Source organism: Myotis daubentonii, chromosome 5, assembly GCF_963259705.1.
Source record: "Myotis daubentonii chromosome 5, mMyoDau2.1, whole genome shotgun sequence".
Classification (NCBI taxonomy): Eukaryota; Metazoa; Chordata; class Mammalia; order Chiroptera; family Vespertilionidae; genus Myotis; species Myotis daubentonii.
In genome coordinates this window covers 19,781,902-19,807,126 of record NC_081844.1, presented here as the reverse complement: position 1 = coordinate 19,807,126, position 25,225 = coordinate 19,781,902, and the positions used below count along the sequence as shown (strand labels likewise).

The following is a 25,225-nucleotide window of genomic DNA, read 5'->3' as shown; positions in this document are numbered from 1 at the left end:
GGGCACATGCCTGGATTGCGGGCTCTATCCCCAGTTGGGGGTGTGCAGGAGGCCGCTGATCAATGATTCTCTCATCATTGATGTTTCTATCTCTCTCTCCCTCTCCCTTCCTCTCTGAGATCAATAAAAATATATTAAAAAAAACAAACAAACCCAACACCCATGCTTCCCTTCTTCAGTCCAGGCTTCCCCAGTTCTTGTTCCTCCATTTGGCCCAGCGTGGCCCTGCAGGACCAGGTGTCTGTAACCAGTTCTGTTCCCCTAGACTGGGGGGCTCCTCGGGGAGCAGGCCCAGGGCTGAATCATCTCACAGATCCTGGTATTGTCCTGGCCATGTGGGCACAGGGTGGGTGCTGGGTGCAGTCAAGGGGCTGGGGCTAGATGGTAATGGATCAAGCTAAACTCACTTTCAAGATTGGGTAAACTGAGGTCCAGCAAGGGGAAGCCTTGTCCAAGGTCCTTGCTCAGCCCTTTCCTGGTAAGGCCCAGGGAGCGCTCCAGTCCTGCGGTCACCAGCCCCGTCTCTGTTGCCACTGTGCGTGCTGGGCTCCCAGCTGCTGCTGAGCTGCCTTCGGAGTCATGAATTATGAATGGGGCAGCAGGCTCCAGTGACAAGCCCGGCCTGGAGAACATGCCAAGGACACCGAGTGTCCCTCCGTCGCCAGCTGGCCTGACCCACCCCCTCTTCAGGGAGGCCTGGGTCCCCCCGGCAAGACCCCATCTCGGCATTCTCTCTTGTTTTGCAGATGGGGAAACTGAGGCATAGAGCCGGACAGTGACTCAGATACCAGGTGAACACTGGCTTCCGGGGGTAGGGTTAGGACTCCTGGAGGCGCCAATAGCACCTGGGTGAGGGGTGAGCACTCCATTCCAGGAGCATGCGTGACATGGGGGCTGTTGTAGAGGGACTCAGGAGATCCCAAGGGACCCCAACACCCATGCTGCTAATCACAGCCCCAGTGTCCATTTCTCACCAAACCCTTTTCCCGCAGGAGCTGCCCAGTGTGGAGCTGAGTGCTCAGGACTGGACTCGGCGGGCTCAGAGTGCGAATCTATCCATTCCTCACTGTGTGACTTGGGCAAGTGGCTTCCCCTCAGGGATGGGGCCTGTTCCCCCATCGATAAAATGGCCAAAGCCCAGCCAGTGTGGCTCAGGGGTTGAGCATCGACCCAGGAACCAAGAGGTCACTGGTTCAATTCCCGGTCAGGGTACATGTCCAGGCTGTAGACTCGATCCCCGGTAGGGGTGCATGCAGGAGGCAGCCGATCAATGATGTTCCTCTGATCAATATTTCTCTTTCTCTCTCCTCCCTTCCGCTTTTTCTAAAAATCTATTTTAAAGCATATTTAAGCCCTAACTGGTTTGGCTCAGTGGATAGAGCGTCAGCCTGTAGACTGAAAGGTCCCAGGTTCAATTCTGGTCAAGGGCATGTACCTTGGTTGCGGGCACATCCCCAGTAGGGAGTGTGCAGGAGGCAGCTGATCGATGTTTCTCTCTCATTGATGTTTATAACTCTCTATCCATCTCCTTTCCTCTCTGTAAAAAAAATCAATAAAATATATATTTTTTAAAAAACATATTTAAAAATAAAATGGCCAAGAACTTTTCTCCCCAGTCTAGGGCTCATCCAATAACCTTCTCAACAGTGAACTCCTATTTGTGCTTAAGAACCCCAGATCCCTTGCCCCTTCCTCTAGTCTAGGTTCCCCTAGCCCCTAGCCCTCTATCTAACCCCGCAGAACTTGGGGCATCTGTATCCAGCTTTGTCCTCCTAGACTGGGGCTACTTGGCCTAGGACTGAGTCACCTCAGGAGCCCTGGCATGCTCCCAGCTTTTGGTTCCTCCACTGTCTGCTCTCTCTCCTCCACAGGGTGGACAGTTGGAATATCCCCTCCTTGGGCCCAAGACAGCTGTGACTTTGCAGCTCAAACTTGCCTCTCTCTTCAGACAGGCACTAGACAGGAGTCTGCAGGGGTCTCCACAGAAGGCATCAGGATGTCGTATTTTGGAGAGCATTTTTGGGTAAGTATGACCCACTCTTATTTTGGTGGGTTCTCCTAAAAGGGCTTTTATGGAGGTGGGGGGACCTGGCAACTTGTGGGCAGAATCTTGGGCAAGTGGAGAGTCTGTAAGGAATAGAAGTTAAAGGCTGGGCTTGAATCTACACCCCCAGACCAAATAGGCCTTGTGACCTTGGGCAAGTCACAGCTTGAAAAACAGAGAGACTGAGGCTCAGAGTAGAACTCTTTTACCTGAGGTTGCCCAGTGAGAAAGTGCAGGATCAGGGCTCAAACCCAGGGCCAGACAGAACTTCCTGGATCCAGCATTATTCCAACCAGAGGATTTCCCTGTCTTTCCCATCCTGGAGAGTTGGGGCTGGGGGGCAGTTCATGGCCACCCCACCCATTTGCCCTCCAAGCTGGGGACTACTTACTGTAACCCAGGGGGCCAAGTGAAATGGACTTGTTTTCATTTATTCGTTCATTCACACTCTCCATCCTGGCCACCAACATCGCACACCCAGCCAATTCCGGGGAATGCTTCCCCCCAAGAGACTCCACCCCAACTCTGACCCAGGGAGCCCCCAGTCTGGAGGACACAGAGCCAGCCTGACACTTCCAGCCCTATCGTACCTTGGAGGCACCCAGAGGAGGAGCCAGGACAGAGCCATGTTTGCTGTGGGCTTTGAAGGCTGAGATTTTCCAGGCATTCCAGGCACGGGAACAGCCTGGACAAAAGCCCAGAGGTGTGACACTGGCTGGCTAGTAGAGGGCACAGGGCTCCTCCTGCAGGGCCAGGCCCGTGGGGAGCAACAGAGGATGTGTGACCAGGAGAGTCTTGGAAGGACCAGGGCAGAAAGCCCCTTCCCCAGTTGCTGGCCCTGAGCTAGCAGAGAGGAAGTCTGTTGCTAGGCAACTGGTTGCCCCTAGCAACTGGCCCCGCTCCCTTCCTTTCTCCCTCCCCAGTTGGGGCTCTTCTTACTGGCCTTGCTTTCTTAAAGGGGCCACACCCCCTTGCCACCTGTGGGGACCTGACCTGTCCCCCTCCCCAAAGGCCAGTCTCCAGATTTGCCTCTGAAGAGCTGTGTGACCCCCATAGGGGCTGCCTCTCTCTGAGACCCTGTTGGCAACTCTGTGTACGGGTACTGACCGGTTGAGGATCAGTCCTGTTGCCCACGCATTGGAACCCTGACAACGGCACCTACATTTATTTAACATTTCTTTTTAATTGCATGAGGCAGGCAGGCTCCCTGGAAAAAATCAGATCGGCAAAGAGAAAATAGAAGCCACCCCCGACCCCTCCCCCCCACCAAAGGATAGTCTCATGCACAGAGAATAAGCGCTCTGAGTGTGTGATCTGAAGTGGGCTCGGCTGGGAGCTCTTGGCAAGGTGACTTGGCCTCTTGGGGCCTCAGTTTCCCAATCTTTATTCCCAGCGGGGGATGAAATTCCCCCTTCCTGGGACCCAGGAGAGGCTTCTGGGATGTCCGTTTTGCTAAATCTGTTGTTTGTAGTGGTGGCTCTTTGCGGGATGACATTGGGGCTCTGGCTGGCTGGCTGGAAGGAGGCTCCGGTCAGGGGAGATCAAGCCAGACAGGGATGCTGTCGCCCCCCTGGGCCAGAGCAGGGCTGGAGGCCTAGAGGGCACCAGGGAGCCATGGAGGGAGTGTGAGCCGGAAAGGGACATCATTAATCTGTGTTAGAAATACCCTCTGAGACAGCCCCTCCTCAGACGGACCCTCGGCTGCCAGCCCGGCCTGAGGGAGGCAGACACTGCTGGGGGCTTTGCCAGGTCTGGGAAATGGGCCAGCACTTGGCTCCGAGTGAGCCCCAGATGCTGGCCTGGTCAGCGGTGCCTGGTGCAGCCTCACCCGGGGATCCCCTGGCCGGTGCCGGTGGGGCTGTTTGGGCTGTTTGCCGAGCACCCCTACCGGGCAGGGAGCCCTGTGTGCAGCTCTGTACTAACCCCATGTCCCCAAAACTCTTGGCAGGTAGGTGCTGTCGTTGTCCCCATTTGTCAGATGAGGAAACTGAGGCCCAGAGAGGCGAAGTCACTGGCCCAAAGTGAATCAGTGCCTAAAAGGAGCATTTGACTCATGAACCTTGAAAGTACAACTGTAGATGTGGAAAAAGAGGAAACAGATTCCTGGGGAGCTGGAGGGATCAACCGTGAACCTCAGGGAAGTGAGAGTTTGAGGAGGGTCTGAGAAGGTTCTGGAAGGAGGGAGGTCTGGCAGTGATCCTTGAGAGGTGGAAGTTTTGGATGGGTGGAAAGAAATGTAGGCTATGTCCTGACCAGTTTGGCTCAGTGGCTAGAGCGTCGGCCTGTGGACTGAAGAGTCCCAGGTTCGATTCCGGTCAAGGGCATGTACCTTGGTTGCAGGCACATCCCCAGTAGCGGGTGTGCAGGAGGCAGCTGATGGATGTTTCTCTCTCATCGATGTTCCTAACTCTCTATCCCTCTCCCTTCCTCTCTGTAAAAAAATCAATAAAATATATTATAAAATTAAAAAAAAAGAAATGTAGGCTGGTAGCCAGGTGGTGGACTGTGCAATGGCGGGAAGGTGTAGCAGGTCATCGCCTTGTCTGCTGTTTTGCGGGCGAGGCAGAGAGGAAGCTGAGAGGTGAGTGTGGAAGGCAATCCCAGGCCAAGGGCTTTGGGCCACGGCAGCTGGTGGCTAACAGGGCGCCATCAATGGGTCTGAGCAGGGACTGAGAATTGGGCTTGAGCCTGTCCTGGGTCTGCCCCAGTCCTGGCTTCAGTTTCTCCATTTGTGCAGCCAGAGGGCTCATCTGATAGTGACTTCTGGCCTTCAAGCTTCCGGGTAACTAGGAAGGCGAACCCCACAAATTGGAGGAGGAAAGGCCTGTAAAATGCTGCCAAAGGGGTTGCTTTGGTGATTGGTATTGGCAGCGAAATAACATCGGATCCCTCCACAAGCCTCTTCTCTCTGTCGGAATTATAAGCCCCATTTGGTGCTAAAATGTCTCCAGTTCCCTTGGACCCCAGCTGATCTCCCATTTTTACGAGCAGCTCGGTGTTCAGACATGATGCACTGACATGTGCAGGGTCTGGCGGCATAAAAACATAGCTGTTGCCTTATTCTCTCCCCTGTTCCCTTCATTATGGCGTGGGGTCCTGGTTGTCCACTTAGAATAGTGGTAAAAGTTTCCCTTTTCAATAAAAAGTGTGTCTGGAAAAGAAACATGAGCAAAATTAAAGCAAACATTAACTAACGCCTCGCATTAGCAAAACCTAGGGTTGCCTTGGGCGCTGGGGGGCCCTAGTCGTCTTGGTGTTTATTCGTCCTCATTGAGAGGTTGAGGACTCCTGTCCCGTCTTAGGAGGGTCACTACAGAGGGACAGCGATTTGACAGACCACACAGCACAGCCCTGGCCGTCCTCCCCCCCCCCCCGTGGTGACCCCAGAACTGGGACGTAAGGGGTTTTGTTCAGCGCACCGGCAGGCAGCAGGGTGGGAGCTCCGTTCCCACCAGCACCGGCTAACAGAAGAATAGCTCTAGGTTTTGCTAAGTCGAGGCATTAGTCAATGTTTGCTTTAATTTTGCTCACTTGTTCATTTATTTAACAAACTCCAGTGCCCGTCCTGTGTCCCATCCTTAACTGGACACTGCTAGGTGCTGAGAGGGTCAGACCCAGACCTCAGACAAGGAGTTTCCATGATAAAGAGAAAGAAAAGGAACTGCAGTGACTTACAGGGCAGTGGTCGTGTTGGTTCACAAAACTGAAATGCTGGGGGGCAACGAGGCTTTCAGAGCTGGTTTGATCCAGCAACTGGACTCAATACACTTGTTACTGGGACTCTCCGATTCAGCTTTTTTCCAAAGTTCGTGGTTTCCTCTCGGCTTCCAATCTTTCCCGTGCCCACAGAATTCCTCATTTACCGAAAAATGCAGACGGAAAAGCAGGGGGAGAAGAGACGGGTGGAGGCAGAGAGACGGAGGGAGAGATGGAGAAACACCCACAGAAAGATTCAAATAGAGAGAGCCAACCAGTGAATGAGGACGTATCTTCTTCAGCTGTGGGACAAAAAGCCCAAGCTTCTCTCTGATTAGGCCAAGTTAAGGCCCATGCACCAATGCACGCACGTGTGTGTGCGTGTGCGTGCGTGTGCGTGTGCGTGTGCGCGCGGTGTGTGTGCATGTGCATGTGTGCATGTGTGTGTGTGTGCGTGTGCGGTGTGCGTGTGTGTGGTGTGATGTGTGTGCGTGCATGTGTGTGGTGCACGCGTGTGTGCGTGTGCGTGTGCATGTGTGTGTGTGTGTGTGTGTGTGTGTGTGGTGTGATGTGTGTGTGTGTGTGTGTGTGGTGTGTGTAAATGAACCCATCCCTGGAGCCAAGGGGATGGACTCTGCCTGTTGGGTCCTCCGTTTAAGTCCTTGTTGCTGGACAACACTGATATTTTTTCTGCATCCTTTCTCAGTCTCCGCTTCATCTTTGCAGGGCGAGAAGAACCACGGCTTTGAGGTTCTGTACCACAACATGAAGCAGGGACCCATCTCCACCAAGGAGCTGGCAGAATTCATCCGGGAGAGGTGAGGTTCCCACACCCACCTACACACGGCCGTGCCCCACAGTCCACCCAGCCTGGCCTACCTCGTGCCCCCGCCCATCTCGGCTCACAGCCACCCCAGGCCCCGCCCCATCAGGTCCAGATCCCTGTGGGCTCCAGGGACCACACTTGCTTGAAGACCCTCAAAACTAGTCTTCTCAACACTCTCAGCCCCATGATCTGTAAACAACCTTCCCCAGGTGTCTCACGCCTCCTGGAAAGACATATGACCTACCTAAAGGGGAATTTGAAAATGCAATCTTGTGCCCTAAGCATGCTAAAACACATATGATAAAATAGTCTACATTTCCGCATGTAAGTGTTCTGCTGTTAATATCCCAGAAAACACAATAAATCAGATTGCAAAGCAGCTCCCTGGTCACCCAGCAGTGAGTGCCAATTACATGCGGGCAGAGTTCAAAGGATTATAACCAAGCATTTCTCTTCATAGCTGTCAAGTGGGACTTGCCATACAGGACAGAGGCCACTCTCTATTTTGTGGGTCTTCCGCCCTGTGGTACTCCACGGATGCCTCTCTCCTAAGATGCCCCATGGGCAATTGGTTTTAACTGGGCTCATTGCTGCCCCAAACAAAAGTAAGGTTCTATTAATCCAGATGAAAATGTGAGTGGAGCCCTGACTGGGTTGGCTCAGTGGATAGAGCGTCGGCCGGCGGACTGAAGGGTCCCAGGTTCGATTCCGGTCAAGGGCATGTACCTGGGTTGTGGGCACATCCCCAGTGGGGGGGTGTGCAGGAGGCAGCTGATCGATGTTTCTCTCTCATTGATGTTTCTAATTCTCTATCCCTCTCCATTCCTCTCTGTAAAAAATCAATAAAAATATATATATATATTTTTAAAAAATATATATATGGGTTTTTTCTCATTTATATTATTCAGCATTTATAATATGTGCTCAAAAATTTTTTGACCTGCTGCTGCTATTGTTGCTACTACTACCGCTACTATTGTAAAATGTATTATTTAAGGATAAAAACCTCTCCCTTGAATTTCCTGGTACTGTCCTCACTAAGAGCCACTGCTCAGATGTTTGAGGTGGGAAAACTGAGGCTCGGGGGGGCCAGGGTATCTCCCATGGGTGCCCAGAACCTTCCCTAGCTTTTCCCTGTCCTCCTATCCAGGGCCACTATCGAGGAGACCTACTCGAAAGCGATGGCAAAACTTTCCAAGCTGGCCAGCAACGGGACCCCCGTGGGGTGAGTGGGCCATGGGTGGGGTAGGGGTCCCCAAGGTTGTGGGGCCCTGGGGTCATCAGGAGCCTTCCCTGGGGTGGACATCTTTTCACAGGTGTGTTGTGTAGGATAGGGAGTCATACCCCCACTTATGGGGCTAATCAGACAGAGGAAGGTATATCATTCATTCATTCATTCATTCATTCATTCATTCATTCACTATCTCATTCACTCATTTAGCACATACTTACTGTGTGCCTACTGTGTGCCAGGTACTGTTCGAGGCACTAGTAACCCAGTGGCCACCAAGATGGATAAAATCTTCAATTACCTTCAGGCTATGTTCATGCCATGTACATCTAGGATGTGTGACAAGACAGATGTTAACTACAAACATGAACAGTCCTTTCCTGGGGCTAAGAGTGCTAGGAAGGCAATGAAATAAGAGCGTGAGAGGTTGGGCACCTCCTCCGGGGTGGACTCCGGTTCTATGAGCTGAGACCTTAATAATGGGAAGGAGTCAGCCCTGGGAATGAGTGTCTGGGGGACAGAGACCCAGGCCGGCAGTTCGACCGGGTAGAGGCCCTGACGCAGCCAGGAGGAGCAAAGAGGCTGGTATGCTGCAGGGCCTGGGTGAGCGGGAGATGAGACGGGGGGTTGGACACGGGGCCCGACGCACAGGTGACTTTAAACAAGGATGCGATGTGGTCCCACTGACATTTGCAAAGTTCCCCGTGGCTGCTGTGGGGCAAAAGTTCTGTCAGGGGCGGAAATGGAGGCCGAGGGAAGGAAGGCGGGGGAAGCGGGAGGGGAATTCTGCTGAGGCAGGGAGGCCCCGTGAACTTGGTTGGGGCTGGTTGGGTCCCTGCTGCCTTTGCGCATCAGGTGGGGCCTGGAGCGAGGACTCTGGGCCTCAGGGCCTGAATTTACCTCCCAGCTCTGATGGTCATTCGCTGTGGGGCCTCGCATGAGTCACGGAGCCCCCTATTCCTCAGTTTCCCCATCTGTCACAAGCCTGCCTTATATGGTTGCCGTGGGGATTAAATGAGTTAATGTGTGTTGATGCTTAGCAGGGCCTGGCACACAGTAGGTGCCGGAGCCAATGCCAGTTATGCTGTCTGAGGGGACCCAGGGGTGCTGGGCCTGCTGGGCCCGCGTGTGACGGTGCCCGTCTCCAGGACCTTTGCCCCGCTCTGGGAGGTCTTCCGTGTCTCCTCGGACAAGCTGGCGCTCTGCCACCTGGAGCTGACCCGGAAGCTGCAGGACCTCATCAAGGACGTGCTCCGCTACAGCGAGGAGCAGCTCAAGATGCACAAGAAGGTGTGTGCCTGGGGGGCACTGCCCGGTGGGGTGGGCAGGGGGCGCCGGCAGCTGAAAGGAGCCCAGGCTTTCTGAGGCCTGCAAACCTCCAGCCTCCTCCACTTGTGCCGCTGAGGATGCTGGGAATTCTGAAATTTCGAACCCAGAACCCCGCAGACCAGGGAACTGTCCAGACATTTCAGACTAGATCCTGGAGCAGAGTCTGTGCGCTGCAGCCTGGGGCCCGATCCAGCGCCACCGAGTTCTGTCCAGCCCACGAACTCGAATGGTTATTACATTTTTATTTTTATTTTTTTAAATATATTTTTATTGATTTTAGAGAGGAAGGGAGAGGGATAGAGAGATAGAAACTTCAATGATGAGAGAGAATCATTGATCGGCTGCCTCCTGCACGCCCCCTAATGGGGATCGAGCCGCAACCCAGGCATGTGCCCTTGGCCGGAATCAAACCTGGGGCCCTTCAGTCCGCAGGCTGACGCTCAATCCACTGAGCCAAGCCGGCGAGGGCTGGTTATTACGTTTTTAAATGGTGATGGTGGGATCCGGAGAAGAAGAATATTTTGTGAAACATGAAAACGACATGACACTCAGGTTTCAGTGCCAGTAAATCGAGTTTCATTGGCACACACCCATGTCCACTTGTGTACAATAGTCTGACTTTTTCTGAGTTGAGAGCCCATGACAGGCAAACCCATTTGCTGTCTGTCCCTTCACTGAAAAAGCTTGCTAACCTCTCATCTCGACGGTTAGCACCTACAGATGTTATTATCTGACATGTCTAGACGCTTTCAAACCTAGAATCTTGAAAGCGTCAAGCCTTAGACTCTCAGGATCCCAAAATAGTAGCGTCTGATAATTCATAGGTGCTCGGCATTTACAGAGCCCAAATCTGTATTTTTAACTCTGTTAAATAGGGGAGTTGGTAGTAGTACTCAATACTGTATACTTATAAATGATTAATATAGTAAATCTTATATTATGTGTATTTTATCAAAAATTTTTTAAAAATTGGGCACAAGGAAGTTTCCTGTGGGCTGATGTGAAACAATCTTAGGACTGGACTATGAAGTAGAAAAACCAGTGGGAAAAACAGCACAGGCTGCTGCAATTTGTCATTAAAAAATGGGCGAAAACAAGCATATTTACTCGTCCATGTGCTGATTAATTCTGGAGACCCATGATGGTAATAATGGGGGCCCCCTGGCAGAGGCCTGGGAGGCTGGGGATCAGGGAATGGAAGGCTTTTTATTTTATTATTGATTTTTATTTTTTTTAAATATATTTTATTTTTATTGATTTCAGAGAGGGAGCGGGAGATAGAGATAGGAACATCACTGATGAGAGAGAATCATGGATCTCTCTCTGCTGCCTCCTAGAGGCCCCACACTGGGGATTGAGCCTGTAACCCAGGCATGTGCCCTGACCCGGAATTGAACCCTGACCTCCTAGTTCATAGGTCAATGCTCCACCACTGAGCCACACCAGTCAGGCTATTATTGATTTTTTAGAGACAGAGTAGAAAGGAGAGAGAGAGAGAGAGAGAGAGAGAGAGAGAGAGAGAGAGAGAGAGAGAGATATTTGTTGTCCCACTTATTTATATATTCATTAGGTCTTGTATGTGCCCTGACCTGGGATCAAACCCACAACCTTGCTGTATCAGGACGATGCTCTCACCAACTGAGCTATTCAGCCAGGGCAGGGTATGGGAGGTTTTAGGGAGCTCACCCCTTAAAACTTTTTGAATTATGTGTAAATATTACCTACTTTAAACATGACAATTTTTTGTATTAAAATAATACTCAGAGAATCCCACAATGTTTGGGAAGCTGGGAACTTCACGGTCTGCACCTGAGGTCTGCCCAGGTCCTGCGCCCATGGGTGTCAGGTGGCACCCATGCTCCCCTTCCCCTCCCTCGCAGCTGAAAGAGGAAGCAGGGGGCACCCTGGACGCTGTGCAGGTCCTCGCGGGCGTCAGCCAGCTCCTGCCCAAGTCCCGAGAAAACTACCTGAACCGGTGCATGGACCAGGAGCGGCTGCGAAGGGAGAGCACGAGCCAGAAGGAGCTGGACAAGGTGAGCCCACCGCTGCACGTCTCCAGCCCACACCAGCCCACATCCGCAGGTCCGGGGAGCTTGCCGAGGCGCGAGGGCTGCCTGATGGGAGAGCGAAAACCTGTCACAGAGCTATGGTTATCGAACCTGAGTGTGGTCCCCAGGCCCTGGGCACCCCAAGAAGTCCAGCAGCTGGGGGAGCGGTGGGGGGAAGCTCCCTGGGTGTCCTCGCCCAACCCCGTCCCCTCTCCGTGCCTCCCAGGCAGAGACCAAGACCAAGAAGGCGGCGGACAGCCTGCGGCGCTCCGTGGAGAAGTACAACTCCGCCCGCGCCGACTTCGAGCAGAAGATGCTGGACTCCGCTCTGGTAAGGACCGAGGTCTGTGCCTGAGAGACCACACATCCCCGGCCATAAGCCTCAGAAGCCCAGAACCTCCCGCACCCTCAACTCCCAGGAGCCTCCGCCACAGGGATAAAGCCATCAAATGCTAGAGCCAGTTAGCTAGCGTTATTGTTGTTGACGTTATTATTATTATTATTTCAAAAGTCAAATACTTTTTATTTTAATTTTTTGTTCATCCTCATCTGAGGATATTTTTCATTGATTTTTAGAGAGAGTGGAAGGGAGGGGTAGAGATCGAGAGGAACATAGATATGAAAGCTACACATCGATTGGTTGCCTCCCATACGTACCCTGATAAGGGCCAGGGATTGAGTCTGCAACCAAAGTACGACCCTTGACCGGAAGCCGGGACCCTTCAGTCCAAGGGCCGATGGTCTATTCACTGAGCCAAACCAGCTAGGGCTCAAATAATTTTTGTGCCTTGGTTTTCCTACCTGTAAAATGGGAACAGTAATAGTACCTGCCTCATAGAGTTGTTGTGAAGATTAAATGAGTCACTGTATTTGAAGTTTTCAGACTAGTACCAGGTGCATAGAAACCATTCTATGAGGTACAACTTTTATTTATATTATTATTGACTAGAGACCTGGTACACAAAAATTCATGCACTGGGGCAGGGGGTGTCCCTCAGCCTGGCCTGTGCCCTCTCACAGTCCAGGACCCCTCAGGGGATGTCCATCTGCCAGTTTAGGCCCGGCCCTGTGTCCCTGCCACCTGGGTGGTCATGATGCGACCTGTCCCTGTCTGGCTCACAAGTCATGCGCCACCTGCCTGGAAGCCACTTTTATAACCCTCAAACAAAGTGAGGTCGACCAGATGGCTGGGTTGGTCCATTGTCATCACAGGATGGAGGCAATTGGTAATCCCAGGGATAGGGCACGTGCAGCCGGCAAAGGGGAGTGAATGGCAGGCCTAAGCTGCAGTCGGACATCCTCAGTGCTGCCGAGGAGGCGGGAGAGGCTCCCTCCAACACTGCTGTACTTGCAGCCATCAGTCAGCCCGGCTTGTGGCTGAGCGGAGCTCCCCCTGTGGGAGCGCACTGACCACCAGGGGGCAGCTCCTGCATTGAGCGTCTGCCCCCTGGTTTCAGTGCGCGTCATAGCGCCCGGTCATTCTGGTCATTCCGCAGTTAGGGTCAATTTGCATATTACCCTTTTATTATACAGAATAGGATGAGGTTTTTTGTTTTTGTTTTTTTAACAAGATAGGGCAGGATTTAGACTCTAAGAGTCTCCTGACATTTCATGGTGGCTGAGAGGCCTGGGTTCTGGTCCAGCCTCCATTCCTCACCAGCTAAGTCACTTTTTACAAGATCCTGTATCTCTCTGGGTCTCTGTCCATCCAAATGTGTGAAAAGCAGGTTGGAATCTCAGGATTAGGAATCAGATTTTTTTTTTTCTGATTTTGCAAATGATAGAAAGTTACAAATGATAGGGACCTTCATTCAAACTGACAAAGATTTATAGGCTCACGGGACAGAAAAGTTGGAGGGGAGGGCTCCAGGCATGGCTGGATCCAGGTGCTCGAATGGTGTTGGCAGGAAGTTGTGCCTCTCTCCTTTTCAAGACTGTTTTTCTCTCTGGGGCTTCATTCTCAAGCAAACACGCCCCCATCTGTGTGTGTGTGTGTGTGTGTGTGTGTGTGTGTGTCCGTCCGGCAAAGTGGCCACCAGCAGCTTCCACATGCATCCCACCAATTCATTGACTCGGGATAAGAAAATGTCCTTTCCCTATAGTCCCAGCAAAAGACCTAGGGCAGGCTCTCCTTGGCTCTTCCCCAAACCGATCACTGGGCCTAGGGGGTTGAGATATTCTGACTGATCGGGCTGAGTCACAGGGCACCTCCTGGTGGCCTCCCCCTTTCTGCTGGCCCCTCCCCTGCCGCCTCAGCACTTCCAGACCATGGAGGAGACCCACCTCCGGCACATGAAGACGCTGCTGGGCTCCTATGCCCACTCGGTGGAGGACACCCACGTGCAGATCGGGCAGGTGAGTGGGGCCGGGGGTGGGGCATGGGGTGGAGGTGCTGAATGAGAGGTCCCTGGCCTTGCCCAGTTACACACCCCACCCACTCTGCCCAGGTTCACGAGGAGTTTAAGCAAAATATAGAGAACATCAGCGTGGAAATGCTGCTGAGAAAGTTTGCAGAAAGCAAGGGCACGGGCCGGGAGAAGCCTGGTGAGTCGGGGCACCTGGGGGTCAGGCTGCGTGGAAAGGACCGGGCTCAAGAGGCAGGAGGCTTCCCTGGGTCGCAGTTTCCTCATCAGTAAAATGGGCTGATGACAAGTCTAACTCTACAGCCCACGGAGGAAGGGGATTTGATGCCTGATTTTTTTTAAAAAATATATTTTATTGATTTTTTACAGAGAGGAAGGGAGAGAGACAGAGAGTCAGAAACATCGATGAGAGAGAAACATTGATCAGCTGCCTCCTGCACATCTCCTACTGGGGATGTGCCCGCAACCCAGGTACATGCCCTTGACCGGAATCGAACCTGGGACCTTCCAGTCCCCAGGCCGACGCTCTATCCACTGAGCCAAACCGGTTTTGGCTGATGCCTGATCTTATGTGTAAATCTAATACAACCAGATACCGGAGGGCCATGAATGCCGGACTCAGTTGTTCAAACTTTACCCACAAGGGCCAAGGGAGGCCTTACGAGCTGTTGAGCAAAAGACCAATTGGAAACTGCCCAGGTGCAGGGTCGGGGAGACGTGGAGAGCAAGAGCTTGGGGCCAGACCTGGGTGTGAGCCTTTTCCTCACTGCTTTCTGCTGTGAGGACTCGGATGTGGGTCTTGACTTCTCTGAGCCTCAGTTTCTTCATCTGTAAAGTGAGGATGATACTGATCCCCAACTGATGGCGTGTGAATGTTCAGTAATTTGATGCAGGTAATAGGCCAAGTGTAAGCCTGGCACACAGTAGGAATTCAGTAGGTGCTGGTGCACAGTCTGTCCCCAAGTCCAGTCGAGCACGAAGGCCTGTCCTTTCTCCCTCCTGGCTACACAGCTCAGCCCGCCCCTCCTTGCGTAGGCCCTTACTCTAGCCCTTCGCTGGCCCCAGATCAGTCATGTCCTGCTCCTGCCCACACACCCTCCCTGGCTCCCATCTCCCTGAGGAGAGCCCCAGCTCCTCTTCCGGGCACTTGCAGCCCAGCCCATGGCATAGACTTGTGGTCCATCCCTGACCCACCCAAGGTCCATCCAGAAAAGCTGGACGTAGAAATGACTCAGGCATCACCCCTCCCCCGAGTCCGTCCCAAGGTGGGAGCAGAACCTGTGGCCCATCCCCTCAGGACCAGCTCCGGGACGGGTGCGTGTGCATGCGTGTGTGTGTGTGTGTGTGTGTGTGTGTGTGTGTGTGGCCAGGGGTGTACTGCTACCCTCCTGGGGCCCAGGCGCCCTCTCTGCTGAGTGTCCCAATCCCTTCTGTCTCAGGGCCGTTGGACTTTGAGGCGTACAGCGCAGCCGCCCTGCAGGAAGGCAAGTACGTCTGGACCTGGATGCCCAGGCTGGACTGTAGGGAAAAGGGAGGCAGAGCTGCATGGGAAGGGGGCACCCCCAGGGCTCAGCTGCACCCATCATCCGTCCTCAGCAATGAAACGTCTGCGGGGAGCCAAGGCCTTTCGCCTCCCAGGACTGAGCCGGCGGGAGCGGGAGCCACCTGCAGCTGTGTGAGGAAGCACCCCGCCCCCCCCCACCCCCGCCCCGCATCCCCACCCCCCGCCCTGGCCCGGGACACCTCCTCCTGCCAGGCTGTCCCAGAAGTCCCCCGGTTAGGCTAGCCCAGGAGCAGTCTCACTCCAGGCTGGGCACGGAGTTCCCTGACCCAGGCTAGCTCAGGGCTACCTGCCCGACCTAGTCCAGAAGTCTTCCTCCTGCCACGGCTAGACCAGGGCTGCCGCCCCGACTACCCAGGATTGCCCTGCCCAGGGTGGTCCAGGATTCCTCCCCTGATCCAGGTTAGTCCTGCTAGTTCCTCACTTGACCTGTCCCAGCCGTTCCTACTCGGCCCAGATGAGCCCGGGAGTCTCCCTGCCCAAACTAGTACCCACTCCTTCTGTGCCCAGTCCCCTGACTGGCCCAGGTTGACCCTGCCCAGGCTGGCCCCGATCCTTTCTTTCCAAGACTAGCCCCTACGTTCCGTGTTTCAGACGAGCTCCAGGGTTCCTCCCCTTCCAGCTGTTTGAGAACACCCCTTGCTTTGCCAACCCCAGACTCATTGTCCCTCACCCCAGGCCAGCCCCGGGGGTTCCCCTACCTGCAGGGCCAGCTCCGGACATTATCGCAATCCAGGCCCACCCCCTCAGTTGCCATTTCCAGTGTTGGGGGCCAAGGGCAGGGCAGATGGGGCGGGAGGGCTGGTACCAATGTCTCTTTTTTTTATCTGCAGAGATTCTCTGGAGCCTGACCCACGGGTGAGTGTCCTCAGGGTTGTTTTTAGGTCTGGGAGGCGGGGGGGGGGGGGGGGGGGGGAGCGGGTGCAGGGGTACAGGGTGGAAATCGAGGTTTGGTAGGGGAGGGCCTGACTCCCGCTTGTCCTCCAGGCCTGTGCAGAAGTGGATGAAGAAGGTTTCACTGTCCGGCCTGATGTGACCCAGAACAATATCCTCGTGGCGCCCTCTGGGGGCGGCTGTTGGCATAGCAATGAGAAAGCTCTGCCCGCAGTGATTTCGCTGCCATTAGCACCCTTCTCTGCGTACACCCTGTGGGGAGCCTCTAGTGAGGACCAAGCAAAGACCCCTGCCCTGTGGGGTCAGGGCTGGTCAAGAGGGAGAGAGGAGGGGCTGGGTCACAAGAGAGGGGGTCCAAGAGGGCTTCCTGAAAGAGGGGGTAGCCGTGTTGGGGCTTGACAGTTGAATGGGCTAGGCGTTCACTACTTAGGGCAGGTCATACTTGTGCAAAGGCTTGGATGGGGGGGGGGGGGGTAAAACGGTGTCGGGGCCAAGGGTGGCAGGCGAGAGAGAATGCTGCAGGGCCTCCAAGGGTTTGAACGGGAGGGATGTGGTCAGTTTGAGGGCTGCCTGGAGGGAGGCCCTGCATCGGCATCTGCTTGGCCCCTTGACCCAGGCGCACGCACAGCTGAGCCCTCCCGCTTCTCATCCAGCGACTCAGACTTTGACGACGAAGAGCCCCGCAAGTTCTACGTGCACATCAAGCCCGCCCCCGCCCGGGCCCCGGCCTGCAGCCCCGAGGCGGCCGCCGCACAGCTCAGGGCCACGGCGGGCAGCCTCATCCTCCCTCCAGGCCCCGGGGTGAGGCTGGGACAGGTGTTCCAGGTGGGCCCGGGGGCTGGCTAGAGGCAGCCCGCCTGACCCCACCCCTTTGTCCACAGGGCACCATGAAACGCCACTCCTCGCGTGAGTACCTGTTCAGGAGTCTCTTTTTTAAATATGTTTTTTAATTGATTTTTTAGAGAGAGGGGGAGAGAGAGAGAAACATCAATCGGCTGCCTCCTGCACGCTCTCCACTGGGGATGGAGCCCGTAAGCCGGGCATGTGCCCTGACCAGGAATCAAACCGGTGACCTCTGAGCCACATCGGCCGGTATTCAGGGGTCTTTGGTTTTGGGGTGTTGGGGGGGCGAGAGGAGAACATGGAGGGAGGACTAAGCCTAAAGTGTTGGGTGGGTTTGAATGCCAGCTCTGCGTGTGACTTGGGCAGGCTGCTTACCCATGCCGACACGCATTCTCCTCTTCTGAGAAATGAGGTCATGAAGAGAATTAGCTGAGACCCAAGAGGGGTTTCTGGGAAAGAAGCCAAAACCTGGAGACAGCACGGCTCAGGTCCAAAGCCCTCTCTGTCTGATCTGGCCTCTCCAGCCAGCGGCGAGGCAGCCCCGAGCCTTGGCCTCCTGGTCTGTGGAGTGGGGAGCAGGCAGGGTGACAGGACGGCTCAGAGGGAGAGGCCCTTCTCTTGCAGGGGATGCTGCTGGGAAGCCACAGAGGCCTCGGTCTGCCCCGAGGGCCAGCAGGTGAGTTCCACGGGTGGGACATCGCGTCCACACAGTGGGCCGGTGGGCCATCCCCCTCGTGTCTCCCCACCTCCCCGGCTCCCTCCCCGTGTCTCTGTGTCCCTTCCTCTCATCAGGCAGGGAGTTGAGCCTGTGCTGTATTTTGAGAGACCACTTTCTAGCAGTGAGTCATTTGGTAAACATTTATTGAGTGCCTACTGTGTACTCATGCCATTCTGGGTTCTGAGGATATGGGAGCAAGATAGGTCCTCCTTCTCAGAGTTACATCCTAGCGGCTCAGGTTTTATGAATAACGAATAAGTTCCAGCATATTCACTACTTCCACGTGTTCTGACGAAACCGAAGAGGTGATGTGATGGAAGAGAGAAGTGGCGACTTCAGTCGGGCTGGTAGTGGGGGGCCTCTGGGCTTGTGGGGAGGACGACTTTGTGCTGAGCCCTGAGGAGAAGCAGGAGTGGCCAGAGGGAGAACTGGGAGGACGGAGGCCAAACTCAGCAGCATGTGCAAAGGCCCTGGGGTGAGAGGAGGCACAGAGACAACAGAACAGCTCCTCTTGTCCATCTGGTCCCCAGCTGCACAGAGAAGCTGCAATCCGATGAGCTGGCCTCCAAGACCCTCTTTGGGCCACCCCTAGAGTCAGCCTTTGACCACGAAGACTTTACAGGTAATGGGGGTAAGGGCTTCCGGGAGCGTGGGTGTGGCCGGCGGGTGGACGGATGGAGCCATTGCAGGCGTAGGTGGTGCAGTGGGCAGGAGGGCGAGGGCAGACGCTGGGGTCCTTTGTGAGCCAGGGGAAGATCAGTGGGGCCAGGTCAGTGTGAGGGTGGGCGGGGCCACAGTGTGCGTAGGAAGAGCCAGAGAGAAGGTGGAGCCCCTTGATAGTGGGGGTGGCAGTGGGGGGGTGGGTGAGGTGTCAGTGGAGAGAGAAGGAACCAGCGGGAGTGGCCTGGAGTGGTCTGTGAGCACTGGCTTTGAATGGCCCGGACCCCCGCGTGGGCAGGGTCTGGAGCTAGTTGCCCCGTCTCCCCCCAGGTTCCAGCAGCCTCGGCTTCACCTCCAGCCCCTCGCCTTTCTCCTCCTCATCGCCGGAGAACGTGGAAGACTCCGGCCTGGACTCACCATCCCACGCGGCACCTGGCCCCTTCCCAGATTCCTGGGCCCTCCGCCCGGGCACCCCGCAGAGCCCACCTACCTGTAGGCCGCAGCCACCCGAGTCCAGGGGAACGCGGTCCCTGCTGTCATCAGACTCGCCGCTGCCCCTTGCGGCATCCCCAGGCCCCTGGGGGCGGGAGGCTGTGGCTGGAGGCGGTAAGTCCCGCAGCCAGGAACTGTATGGGAGCTGTGGGGAGGATGGGGCATCTCCCATGATCAGTGCCGGGGGCTGGGGACAGAGCTGAGATGGGGGCTGGCGGAAACCTCACCCTCACAGGAGAGGGTGTTTAATGAGATGGGTAATTAACGAGGCAGGAGGTGGCAGGTGCCGGTGAGGGCTCCCAAGCATAGGGGCCTCTCTGAGGAGGGTCATCTGAGCTGTGACATGATGGAGGTGAGGTGACGCCATATGGATGTGGGGGCAGGGCTCCCAGCAGAGGGATAGAGCCTACACAGAGGCAATGGGGTGGGAGCCCGCTAGGCCCCCTGAGGAACAGCGGGGAGGCTGGTGTGGCCAGATCAGAGTGATGGTGAGGGGGGGGTTTGGGGGGGGGACGTCAGCAAGGAGATGGGCCAGGCACTGGCACCTGGGGCCGGAGAGGAAGGAGAGGGTCCGAGGCTGAGCTGAGGCAGGGCTGGGGCAGGGAGGAGGCGAGCGGGCAGGAGTGGGTGCCTGGAGGTCACAGGAGGGGAGTGGAGTCCCCTTTGCATTTAGAGAAACGGCTGTGACCACTGAGGTCCCCAGCAGTGGTAAGGGGGTGCCAGGCAGAGGCCATGGTTAGAGAAAGACCCTGATTGGAGCGGCTTCAAGGGAGGGCCCTCGGGAGGGAGGGAGGGAGTGGAGACGGTGAGTGGAGACGAGCTGAGTAGTCAGAGCTTCGCTGCAGAACAGGGATTCTCAGCCAGCCGGCTGTGCGGCCCAGGGCACACTCAGCAACGTCACTGGTGTGGGATTGTCACCCTGGGGGACGGGCACGACCAAGGCAGGGGTGCAGTTCCACACCCGGCAGCCCAGGAGATGGCAGCACCTCAGGAAACGGGAAACGGTCCCCAGCGTCAGCAACGGGAGGGAGAGGAACGTGGCCTGGGCGGGTGGGAGGGGGCTGCGTGGGCAAGCGGTTCAGCTGGAGCAGAGCAGGGGCTGCTGGGGAGGCAGGAGAGCGAGGGGACCCTGGGTGGGACACCGTGACTAGAAGGGTGAGACTCAGATGTGGGCCAGGGGACGAGGCCACTGCTACCCTCTCAGAAAGGGTGACAGTCATGGAATTGCTGAACGTCAGGGAAAAGCCCTCTTCCAACCCCCTCCCCCCGCCCCCCGCCCCCCGCCCCTCGCCGTAGCGTGCCTGCCTCCTGAGCACCCAGGCCCCGGGGCAGGGAGCTCCCCTCTTATGAGGCCACAGTAAGGTGTCAGGGCTGTGGGTGGCGTCCGCAGAGCTGTCTGGCACCTTCTCTGAAGCCCCAGGACTTCAGACCACCCAGGGGTCTCCCCACAGTCAGTCTGACTCCCGGGTTGTGACTGAGTTCCTCCCCTGGGGAGCCTCTCAGCACGTCTTTCTCACACTCGCTCCCCAGACCCAACGCCCGGACCTGCTGACCTTCCGGCCACGGAGGGCCTGGCAGCCCCGCCCCGGAGGCCCCGCTCCCGGAAGGTGTCCTGCCCCCTCGTGAGCAGCAACGGGGACCTGGTAGGCTGAGGGGCATGGCCTCGCTGGGCTGGGGCGCCTCTGGTGGGCAGCAGGACACTGCTCCTGGCGTGTCCACAGCCCGGCCTGTCTCCTTCCCTTCCAGCCTCATTCTCTGAGCTCCTCCCCGCTGGGCTCCTCCGTCCCCGGCACCGCCCCCGAGCGCTCCAGCGTCTCCTCCCAGACGGGACAGGGTACCTGTGGGCTTCACCTTCTCTGGCCGGGGTGGGTGGGGGCTGTGATACCATAGACACCCTATTGGCAGAGGGCAGGTTCTGGAGCCTGAAACCTGTCCTCACGCTCTCGTCTGTCCTTCATTCTCCCCCCCTCAACCCCCCCCCCCCAGGCATCTCCCGGGGCCCAAGCCCTGTGGTCCTGGGCTCCCAGGACGCCCTGCCCGTGGCCACCGTCTTCACCGAGTATGTCCACGCCTACTTCCGTGGCCACAGCCCTAGGTATGCAGTGCCTGGGAGAGTGCGGACGGTGAGGGGCAACGGGGCTCCCTGGGGCTTGTGTCTGGGTTCTAGCAGGGACAGCTTCCCGGTGGGTTTTGTGACCGGCTTTCCCACAGAAGGGCCTTAACCATTGGGCTGAGCCTCCAGGCCCCTCTCCTGAAGGGCAGTGGGAGCGACGGAGGGCATGGGAACAGGGCTGGCGTCATTGCTGCCACTGTGTAGAGGCCTCAACCTGAAGGCAGGAACTCCAGAGGCCAGGCCTGTGGAGGAGGTGGGTAAAGGGTGAATTGAGGGGCCAGGGGTCGTCTTGGGTGGTGCCCAGAAGAAAAGAACTTCACGTCAAACCAAAGAGAGGAAGAGAGCGTTAGACCCCACGCCCAACATGAAGACAATTCTAAAGCTGAATTTTTGCTGTGAGCTTCCTGGCGGCCGAGGGGAAAAGAGAACCAGGGCAGGAGCTGTTCCTGCCTCCTCAGCCCAGTGTGGCTTCTTCCTGGAGCCTGGATTGCTATGCAGGCGGGGACACAATTGGGGGGAGGTTGGGGTGTAGCCAGGGCCTTGCTGCTTCTGCAGACCCAGGGAGCCCCAGGAAAGAGGGGAGGATGAGGTGCGGGCAGAGCCCTGAGCCAAAGCCCAGTCCCCTCCCCTCTCACCCAGCTGCCTGGCTCGCGTAACTGGGGAGCTGACCATGACCTTCCCAGCTGGCATTGTGCGTGTGTTCAGCGGGACCCCACCCCCACCGGTCCTCAGCTTCCGTCTTGTACACACCACCCCCATCGAGCACTTCCAGCCCAATGCCGACCTGCTCTTCAGGTACTGCTGGGAGGAGGGAGGCAGGAGCAGGGGGTCCCAGCGCTAGGCTAGTGGGGGCCAGGAGCTCCCCCGCTGTAAACTCCTCCTCTGCCTCCCAGGATTTGCCATGTGTCCCTGGGCCAGTCCCTCCCTCTCTCTGGACTTCACTTTCCTTTGCTTCCTTCCCCGCCTCTCCCCCCTGCAAATGCTCTTTGCGGGGCCAAGGTGGCCTGGGAAATCAGCATCTTTAGGAAGCCCTTGGGGACCCTGAGAGGCTTCTTCCGAGGGTGGGGGTGATTATTCCGGGTCTCCGCAGCGACCCCTCCCAGAGCGACCCTGAGACCAAAGACTTCTGGCTCAACATGACAGCCCTGACGGAGGCCCTGCAGCGCCAGGCAGAGCAGAATCCAGCCGTCTCCTACTACAATGTGGTGCTGCTGCGGTACCAGGTGGCCTAGGTGGATGGGGTGGGCAGAGGGGTAGGGAGGGGATGGGGGACACGGAGGGGATGGGGGACACGGAGGGGATGGGGGATACGGAGGGGATGGGGATACGGAGGGGATGGGGGATACGGAGGGGATGGGGGATACGGAGGGAACGGGCAGGGCAGAGGGAGCAGGGAAGGGATGGTGGGAGTATAGGGAGGGCAGAGTAAATGGTGGCCAGAAAGGCATTGTAGGGAGCCAGGCTTCCACGGTGCAGATGGTATCATTATGCAAATTAGAAGTGCCCCTCCCAGGCCCCTGCGGGGGTGCCTGTCCACAGACTGTACTAGAATGAGGCCCTCTCCTGCCCTCTGCTGGACGTGTGGTGTAATGCAGACTCCTATCTGCAAAGCCTCCGAGGACCGGTCTCTCTTGGGGCGGTGTGTGCAACACAGACTCCAGCCGGCTGCAGTGCGCCGTGTGGTAGGACTGGATGGCCCAAGCTCTGTCCTCTCTCTTCCAGTTCTCCCGCCCGGGTCCCCAGTCTGTGCCGCTGCAGCTGAGCGCCCACTGGCAGTGTGAGGCGACCCTCACTCAGGTCTCGGTGGAGTACAGCTACCGGCCCGGTGCCACGGCCGTGCCCACGCCACTCACCAATGTCCAGATCCTGCTGCCTGTGGGGGAGCCTGTGACCAATGTCCGCCTGCAGCCGGCTGCCACCTGGTGAGGGCATGTGGACGGCCAAGAGGGGCTCAGCGGTGCCCCTGACCCCCCAACCCTCCCCTTGATGAAGCAACTAAGGCAGTAGTTCTCATCCTTGGCTGCACATTAGAATCACCTTGGGAATCTTTTTAAAATCCTGATTTCTGGGCCTCATCCTCCGGAAATTCTGTTTCTTTCTTATGGGGTGAGGCCACAACATTAGTAACAAAGAAACAGAATTTCCGGAGGATGAGGCCCAGAAATCAGGATTTTAAAAAGATTCCCAGGTGATTCTAATGTGCAGCCAAGGTTGAGAACCACTGAACTAAAGGGTCCACCCTGCACCTGACTGGCCGGTGTGGGCTCGAACCGCTTACAGCTGAGGGTGCTGTTATCAAACAGGGATAATATCTGACACAGCTTCCTCCGTGCCAGGTGTGTTCCATGGGCTCAGCACGCACTGGTTGGCTTACGGCTCTTAGCAATCCCTCCGGGTGTAGACTGCCATCGTCCCTATGTATGGATGGGGAAACTGAGGCAAAGGGAGGCTAAATTGCTTATCTAAGATCACATCAGGATCTGAATCCAGCTCCAGTGTTGCCTTGGTTCTGTATAAAGGATAGAACCTGTCAGGAAGAAGCCAGGCTTACGGGACCAAATGCATCCTCTAAAAATGCTGCAAAGCCGAAACCGGTTTGGCTCAGTGGATAGAGCATCGGCCTGAGGACTGAAAGGTCCCAGGTTCGATTCCGGTCAAGGGCATGTACCTGGGTTGCAGGCACATCCCCAGTAGGAGATGTGCAGGAGGCAGCTGATCGATGTTTCTCTCTCATCGATGTTTCTAACTCTCTATCTCTCTCCCTTCCTCTCTGTAAAAAATCAATAAAATATATTTTAAAAAAAATGCTGCAAGGCTGTGGGCCCTCGGGACCAGCTGCTCCACATCCCACCCCTGCTTCCCTGGTGGGGAAACTGAAGCAAGGGAGCGGCCTGGCTTGCTCCGGTCATATAGCTGAGAGGAAACTGAGCTGGGACCCTGGGTTCTAAGTGTTCTCTCTGGGGTTGACCTGACCGAGCTTCTCTTGATGCCAGGAACCTGGAGGAGAAGCGGTTCCTATGGAAACTTCCAGATGTGTCCGAGGCAGGGGGTGAGTTGTGGCTGTACATCAGGACTCAGGGGTCTCAGGTGGGAGAATCGGGGATGTGCTTGGGGTAGGGGAGTGTGGCCAGGCTTGGAAGGGCTTTGACAAAGCTGGAGGAGAGGCATCCTGGGAGTGGGCACAGCAGGTGCAAAGGCCCTGAGGCAGGACCCCTTTACAAACCACACCCAGTCTTGTGGAGCCAAAGAAAACGGGTGCAGGGGCACAAGAGGAGGTCAGAGGGGTAGAGAGGCCACAAATCAAAGCAGGGCCAGGGAAGAGTCTGGGTCACTGTGGGCCTGGGGCCAGGGATGGGACACAGCTGACCTCAGGCCTCCCCAGGCTCTGGCCGCCTGTCTGCCAGCTGGGAGCCGTGCTCAGGGCCCAGCACGCCCAGCCCCGTGGCCGCTCAGTTCACCAGCGAAGGGGCCACTCTGTCCGGCGTGGACGTGGAGCTGGTGGGCAGCGGCTACCGCATGTCGCTGGTAAAGAGAAGGTTTGCCACAGGTATGTACCCACTCTCCTGCCCCCACCTTCCTGGGAGCCAGGCCTCTGCTCTGGCCAAGCCCCACCCCCTGCTTCTGCCAGGATGCAGGGGTGAGGGAGGCATTTGAGGTATTTGGGGAGGATAGGTAGGTGTCAGGTCTGGAAACCCAGTGTGGGGTGGTCACAGACAGGGAGGGTGGCCAGGGTCCAGGGGGAGGGGTCAGGAAGGAAGATGAATGTGTCTGGGCCATCCCCCGGAGGGTGGGTGTCCTTGCAAGGATCCAAGGCCCGCAGCCAGAAACACCACGGCACCAGCACCCTCACCCTGTTCTCCTGCCCCCACAGGGGGCTGCTGGGGTCCATGGGGCAGTGAGTTAAGGGGCATTTTGAGAAGGATTGGGGGATCCGAGGGTAGGGACAAGCGACCCTCCTCCCACTCACGGCCCCACCCCCACAGGGATGTACGTGGTGAGCTGCTGAGTCGGGAGGCTGACCAGCCCACTGGCCCCAGCTCTGCCGAGTCCTGGTGCTTGGTGACTGCTCCCTGCCTGCCCGCCGGGTCCTGGGGTCCCAGCCTGGCCTCCCCCGAGGCCCCTGACTCTGGAGAGGAGCCCCACGCCCAGCCTGGCTGAGCCTGAGACTCACTTCCGCTCATACCAGCTCCCACACAGGCCCTTGGACTTTTAATGTTCTTTGAATAAACACTTTATTTTCTAATAAAATAATTTTCCTGCTCCTGGAAGTTTCCTTTCCAGCGCCAGAGAGGAGAGGAAGAGAAGACAGATGCGTGGGGGAGATCTAACCTCCCTAATGTTCCCCGTCCCCCACCCACCCGCTTACTCCCACTCAGAGCAGAAAAAGCCAAACATGGACACCCCAGC

General features: G+C 56.4%; 1 protein-coding gene across 1 annotated transcript; it reads left to right on the top strand.

Moving 5' to 3' along the window:
* Positions 1 to 1,929: 1,929 nt before the first annotated feature.
* Positions 1,930 to 24,976, top strand: FCHO1 (FCH and mu domain containing endocytic adaptor 1). Its single transcript, XM_059695443.1, is given in 29 exon segments — positions 1,930 to 2,023; positions 6,467 to 6,558; positions 7,717 to 7,791; positions 8,946 to 9,087; positions 11,007 to 11,159; positions 11,401 to 11,505; positions 13,431 to 13,529; positions 13,622 to 13,718; positions 14,977 to 15,021; positions 15,134 to 15,212; positions 15,932 to 15,956; positions 16,086 to 16,143; positions 16,615 to 16,793; positions 16,874 to 16,898; positions 17,460 to 17,511; positions 18,084 to 18,175; positions 18,544 to 18,819; positions 20,236 to 20,348; positions 20,452 to 20,539; positions 20,692 to 20,800; positions 21,458 to 21,613; positions 21,909 to 22,041; positions 22,541 to 22,740; positions 23,812 to 23,867; positions 24,201 to 24,385; positions 24,388 to 24,428; positions 24,430 to 24,455; positions 24,623 to 24,713; positions 24,802 to 24,976. Coding segments are annotated over 29 exon segments (2,994 nt in total). The 5' UTR covers positions 1,930 to 1,996.
* Positions 24,977 to 25,225: the final 249 nt, after the last annotated feature.